The 6607-nt window shown below is 31.9% G+C and overlaps 2 protein-coding genes across 4 annotated transcripts; both read left to right on the top strand.

Moving 5' to 3' along the window:
• Positions 1–2291: 2291 nt before the first annotated feature.
• On the top strand, positions 2292–3316 carry LOC110848853. Its single transcript, XM_022096188.2, has 2 exons — positions 2292–2515; positions 2599–3316. Exons 1-2 carry the CDS (start codon positions 2428–2430, stop codon positions 2907–2909), a joined length of 399 nt encoding a protein of 132 aa, XP_021951880.1. The 5' UTR covers positions 2292–2427; the 3' UTR covers positions 2910–3316.
• Positions 3317–3612: 296 nt separating this feature from the next.
• Positions 3613–6379, top strand: LOC110848662 (zinc finger protein 600). Of its 3 annotated transcripts, none has more exons than XM_035851172.1 (5): positions 3613–3987; positions 4057–4186; positions 4240–4398; positions 4956–5363; positions 6011–6379. In XM_035851172.1, exons 3-5 carry the CDS (start codon positions 4241–4243, stop codon positions 6051–6053), a joined length of 609 nt encoding a protein of 202 aa, XP_035707065.1. In that variant the 5' UTR covers positions 3613–3987; positions 4057–4186; position 4240; the 3' UTR covers positions 6054–6379. The 3 variants fall into 3 exon arrangements, with proteins under 3 accessions (XP_035707065.1, XP_021951619.1, XP_021951618.1); XM_022095926.2 differs by having other exon boundaries at positions 3614–3987; positions 4111–4186; XM_022095927.2 differs by lacking the exon at positions 4057–4186.
• Positions 6380–6607: the final 228 nt, after the last annotated feature.

Below are 6607 nucleotides of genomic sequence, written 5' to 3'. Positions count from 1 at the left end.
ATTTTTTTATTTTACATGTTTCCTCAAAATTATGGGTTATTTATGTCATTTAATACTTAATTGGTTCATTAAATGCACACATTTGTCTGCATATTGTTCGTGCAAAAATTTGTAGAACTAGTTTTTATGGAAAATGTTCATGTTCTGTTTAATATTTATTAAATTTTTTTGTGAAATAGGGAATTGGATTAATTTCATGCATTTTTAAACGGAATTTATTTTTATTGATGAGCTATACCAGTTAATTCTTATAGTATTCATTTAATTCAATTTCGAATTTTTGTGTTTCCTAAAAATTATGTATTGTAAATGCCACTGCAGATTTCGAAGAGTTGCGTAATTACGAAAGTTTGAACGACATGGTAATTTCAGGTAATTCGTGATATTTTTGATTTATGTAGTAGAAATTATTTTTTAGAAATTATTGTCATTTTTATAAAATTTCCATACTAATAGATTTTCATTTCGTTAAGGTTTTTATTATTTTGTACGATTCTTAAAAATTGTGAGATACTGATGCATATTAAGAATTTATTGTAGGTATTATTCGGATATAGAAAATAGATAGATTTGGGCTTTCAAATTTGTAAAAGTTAGAAAACGTGTAGGTTCGTTTCGGCATTACGAAAATATTTCCATAAATATCTTTATAATTCAAAAACTTGCATTTGGAAACATTTAAATTATTTCATTTTTATAAAAAATTATTGGCATTTTTTACTTCAAAATTTCTCGGGGATTTCAACCTGTGTTTAAATTTTCGATATAATAAATTTTTGTGTTTTATTACTCTGTACTTTTTAATGTGGACGAAATTATGACGGTTTTCTGACTGAATTTTCGTGAAAAAATGGGGAATATTTCATTCAAGGTTAATGTAGGATTGTGTAATTCGTGATAAAATGGAATAATAAAATGCGGCGAAAAACGAAACCATTTTCGGTCATCATTTAAATACTTTCGCCTCAAAACTTCGAGGCTGAAGAATTTTTTTTAGGAAATTGGGACATCAAGTTTTTCTAATTTTATAAATAATTTGGTTACAAGAGGCGAAGTAATGTTTAAATGGTACATACATTTTTTTAATTTTCTAAGTTTAAATGGATTTTAAAAATTTTAAAAAAACTTTGAAATGTTTGTACTTCTTTGATCCCCATTCCAAATCTGATAATTTAATTATTAATTTTAATATTAAACTTTGACAAAATAATTTTATCCGGTTTTCAAATCAAACAATTTTATAAAATATTCAATTTGAAAAGAAATCTTGTTTGACTTGAATTTTTTAAAACTATAGTACAATTTTGAATTTAAAAACCTTAAGTACTTTGCAAAAATTTGCAATTTTTAAGATAGATATATACAATGAGATCGTGATTTTTCATCTTCCTACGATTTTCGAGTTTGATGGCTTAAAATTTGCGTAATAATGAGTAGATCAATAATCCGTGATAATATTGGGGGCGCGCTTAGCCAGTTTTCGAGATAAATGCCAAAATGTGCTAATTTTTGCAAATTTTGACTTTTGTCTCAAACTCGTCCAAATTCGGTTTAATATGACTGAAAATAATTTGATAAATTATTTTTGGACTAGAATAGAGCCACTGCCTCGATTTCGGACCCCAATTTTCCAATTTATTGAGTTTTGCAAAATTATTTCAATTTCCATATTAGTTAAGATAGATATATACAATGAGATCGTGATTTTTCATCTTCGTACGATTTTCGAGTTTGATGGCTTAAAATTTGCGAAATAATGAGTAGATCAATAATCCGTAATAATATTGGGGGCGCGCTTAGCCAGTTTTCGAGATAAATGCCAAAATGTGCGAATTTTTTTTGCAAATTTTGACTCAAATTAATCACTCAAATTGATCAAAAATAAGTATATGAACGTAAACAATACTTAATATTGGTCTGGTAAGCATATGTAAACATGCTAATTTAACCACCACCATCTTCAGACTTGATTAATCAGCGTGGATTCAATTGCATGCAAATTGTGGAGGGGAAAATGTTCATATAGACAATAATGGATTTCGGTGTATTGCATGAGATCCCATATTCAATACGTACGACTTGAATTCATCTTGTATAACTCATTCATACATAAATTATGTTGGATTAATACCAAGGAATTTTTTTTTTGCTTGAATTGACGTTATGCACTGATACTACATACCTACTTACACAAATAAAAGTATATATGAATATTTATTTATACATAGGTATGGCAGCAGCAAGAAAAATGATTTATCATTATACATACTACGCAATGACTCTTTCTTAAATTCAATATCTCTGCCATTCAGTCAACAGTATCCAGAAGACAGTACGAGGCGAATTGAATAAATAATTATTGTTGTAAATATTTCGTTCTAATTTTTATAAGGTTAATCACTAATAAAAATATAGCCTTACACAAAAATGAACAAATCCACCATAATTGAGATTCTTGCCATTTGTTGCGTGTCAACTATTGCAACAACGCTTGCCAATAAATCCCAGGCAGATGGTGAATTTTCTAAATATTTATTTTAAATCAAAACCTTTATTTATTAGAGGATCCTGTTAATTGCTGTAACTTTTCCATTGCAGAAAATGAATGTGTCCATATCTATGACTCTGATTCCATCTTCCTCCCTGGCTATGAGCCCGAGCCGAAAGGATCGATTAAACGGAAGGCTGGAGATACGTGTTCCATTTTGTATGACGACCTCAACTGCACTCAGGTCACGGACACAAACTCCAGGGTCCACTACACGGTGAGGGACTGGGATAACTCGCAGAAGAAGGTGGAACTCTGTGAACCTGACATCCCCAACGCAGTAATTGGATTTATGGTCATTGTAGTCATCGTTGTTTTTGCAGTGATTTTAAAACGTTATTATGACCAAAGGGGACGATAAAAGCTTAAAATCCTGAGACTATGGTCCGTGCAAAATTAATAAATTAATAAATTAATTATTAATAAATTAATAACTCTGCGAATATATTACTTTACTAAATTGAATAAACTCTAAATAAATTAATAAGCCGTTTCTTTTGGCTATGGTGAAATGTTCAAAATTCATTACTAATTTGGATTAACAATTTGGATTTTAAATATCAGTGAATAATTAATCTAAAAATACGAATTTGACTTGTATATCTGTTAAGAATTAGTGTTCCGTACGCAGGAGAAAATTCAAGAAAACGACCTATTAATTTAGCACAGACCATATGAAGCTAATAGTTGCTTATTTAATTGGCCATGCATATATACACTTTAACATTGTCGAAGAATAAAATCATATTATTTAAAATCCTAAAAACAATTGTGCAGCATGTTATTTGCAATATTTTATTTACAATGCATTAAACTATAATAAAATACCATTAGGCATTGTCAATGCTGATTTCGTAACATTTATTTATCTACATATTTAATGTGAGCTAACTTAATTTTTATAAAAACGATTTGTGTCGCACATATTTTGAGCAAATGTACGCAAATTCCAGTCAAACTTATTCAACGCATTATTCAACCACAATGCATGGTATGTATATAGGCATCCTGTCTTTATTTACATAAATGGCTGGATTCTTCATATCCCCCTACTCCACATCCACACACAGAGTATAACCGTTGCCCTGGTAACCAGCACCACCGGCAAATCTTTCTACCTGCAGCTGCTTAAAAAAAGACCAGTAAAAATCAAAACAAAATAAATACAAAGTTTTTGCAAATAAACTTATGATATTTTACAGATATAAATGCATTTGTCATTGTTATTTAAATATTAATGTGAGCAAACTAAAAAATATATCGTCTTAAAAGACCACTTTAGTTTGAAGATTTTAATAATTGCTGGAGTTTACGTGTCGTCGTAACACGAGAAGATTATTATTGTTTGGAGTTAATCTGTTGGATTAATTAATTAATTCCATAAACTGTGTGTCAGCGCTGTACATATGTAGTTTGTCCTGTGTATCAATTATATCAAGGTAAATATTTCTAAAATTTAGTGGAAATTTGAAGTAGTCATGGTAAACATGGTGTCTTTTGAATTCTAGAAAGTATTTGTGATTCCATCAGCAAATTTGTAAAGTGTTATTTTTCTCTGATAGTTGGAAAAGTGCTGACAAAACATTTTAGAATACACAATAAATCTTGGGATATAGGAAGAGAGGGTTTAACAGAAAGGTAATAAATCTGAGAAAATTGTAAATTGATTAAAAATGGTGTGGGTTAATTAGGATGGGAGGTCAGCCAATGTTTCATGGACGGTTGGACACATTTCCCCCGATGCTGCATGATCGTTTGGCATATAGTCAAAATTTTTCTGGAGGTCCTCCCCCACAAGCGCCGAGTTCTGGCCAAATTGGAAATTCGTTGGGAGCGTTAAACTATGAAGTGTAAGTGAGTTCTTTTAAGAGACGACGACTTTTGGAAAAGATGGACAATTCCCTCTTTTTACTATGTATTAAAAAACAGCGGAATGGGTTTATTCATATTTGAGTCAATTGCAAAAAAATGGAAAAGCTAGGTACGGAGGTCAAATTAAATTTATATAAGTATATTAACTTTTATAATTTTCAAACAAGTCAATGCATAACTTTTGAGCTGTGATTGATTTATAAAAGGGTCGAAGCTTGTGGGTGTCAGGTTTTGCTCGACTTTTCGCAAAATTTCAAAAAAATTAGACTCAATAAGAAAACGAAGCACTGTTTTCAAAATCCGGCAGCCATGTCCTCCGCTTATTTAACTCGTAATTAAAAAAAATAGTAAAAAATACATTATCAGTAAGTATATTATATATAAATGCAATATATTATCAGTAAGTTTTACATTTATATATTATTTATTATAATAATGATAGTATCATTATGGTACGTATAATATGATTGGTAACTACATTATTCAAGTATGTATTTATATAGGTTGCTAATAAATATGTAACCCTCTCTTCCAGGCCGTCACGATCAATTCAACATTTTGACGACCGGTCTTGCTCCCCACCTCCGGTCGAAATCTGTCCCCAGTGCGACAATGTGTACACGACGAAGCGTCTCCTGAAGCAGCACATTTCCCAAGTTCACGGGCGGGGACGGTCCAAGATAAAATGTCACATCTGCCCAAAGTCCTTCTGCAACCAGGTAACCCTTCGGAATTATGTGAACCTTATCCATGGGAAGGGAGGGTACCCCTGCACGGCGTGTGGGAAGCGGATGTCGAACCAGAGCAATCGGATAATCCATGAGATAAACGTGTGCAAAGTGGTCTGGGAGAAGGGGGCGATTGAGAGGGAGGGTGTGAAAGTGTACCACTGCGGATTCCATGGGTGTGACAAGGTTTGTGGGAGGTTTAAAGATATGGAACGGTAAGGGGGAGTAGATAGGTATACTCTAAAAACTGTGGTAACAACCATTTGTACTCTAGGTACATATGTACTCTAGATATGTAAATGTGACCTCTGTATACCACATGGTAATAAAACTGTTACCAAGTTGTAATAAAATTGTTACGAAAGGTGACATAAGCATATGCAGTCCTATGGGTAATAAATTACCACCAGTCGATTACAATATTAATTATTAGTAATAATAATATTGTTATCGCATTGGTAATAATTTATTACCAATGCGGTATAGTCATATATAGAGGACAAGTGGGGACTCCAGGCCCAGCGTTGGTCTCGGAACTCCCCAAATTTCTCCATAAGGTGTGCTCCACCCTGATTTTTGGGGTTGGCACGCAGAAAAAACGTTACTGGTGAAAATTTTAAATTTGTAAAAAAAATAATTTTTTAATTTAATTTAAAAAAAATTTCTGATAACGTTTTTTGTGCATGCCAACCCCAAAAATCAGGGTGTAGCACACCTTATGGAGAAATTTGGGGAGTTCCGAGACCAACGCTGGGCCTGGGGGACTCATTGTTACAAGAGTTTTTAGGGTGTATTTTTGATAGAGATTTTCTAAAATGTCTAAGGGGAAGGTGGATTTATTAATATTTATTTATTTTCCCAGGCATATGGACATCCACGTGAGAGATGGGAAGATAAGGGGGTGATGAGGAGTTATCAATGAGATGGGGAATGTGGTGTGGAAAGAGAGAAGGAGGAAACAAGTGTTATATTTATTTTTAGTGTGTAAATTAGTCTTAAGTAGTTCATTTTACTAGAGTTATTTAATAATGTAGTAGACAAACATGAATATTTATGTTTTTGACATTGTGTACTTTTTAATGTGGTTGTAAATCTTTTCTCATTAAGGTTTTGCATGAGAATTTGATCGTAGTTTGGATTTATGTAATATCGTAGGAGGCTTATTACAGAACGGATTTTATATTACATTCGATATGTACAAATTTGGAATAAATATTTAGAGTTTTCTAGATTCTTTATCTTTTAGGAATTATTTGAGAAAAATCGCACATGCATACAATTCAGAGGTCTTAATGCTCCTTGGATACTTGGTAACCATAGAAGCTGTGTACACTCCTGATAAAATCAATTAACACAGTATTGATATGTGACTCTACCGCGTTGCTATGGATTTGCACAAAATCAGTATTATTTAGATTAATACTGCGTGGTTATAAATCCAATACCAGTTAGTATTTAA

The sequence above is a fragment of the Folsomia candida genome, unplaced genomic scaffold, assembly GCF_002217175.1.
Source record: "Folsomia candida strain VU population unplaced genomic scaffold, ASM221717v1 Fcan01_Sc004, whole genome shotgun sequence".
Classification (NCBI taxonomy): Eukaryota; Metazoa; Arthropoda; class Collembola; order Entomobryomorpha; family Isotomidae; genus Folsomia; species Folsomia candida.
This window is presented reverse-complemented; position numbering and strand designations above follow the sequence as displayed.

Coding starts and splice junctions, on each gene's coding strand:
- LOC110848662 (XM_022095927.2), top strand. CDS start 4,241: ATGGGAGGTCAGCCAATGTTTCATGGACGGTTGGACACATTTCCCCCG. Junction 4,399..4,955: donor GGAGCGTTAAACTATGAAGT/GTAAGTGAGTTC, acceptor CCTCTCTTCCAG/GCCGTCACGATCAATTCAAC. Junction 5,364..6,010: donor AGGTTTAAAGATATGGAACG/GTAAGGGGGAGT, acceptor TTATTTTCCCAG/GCATATGGACATCCACGTGA.
- LOC110848853 (XM_022096188.2), top strand. CDS start 2,428: ATGAACAAATCCACCATAATTGAGATTCTTGCCATTTGTTGCGTGTCA. Junction 2,516..2,598: donor CAATAAATCCCAGGCAGATG/GTGAATTTTCTA, acceptor TTTCCATTGCAG/AAAATGAATGTGTCCATATC.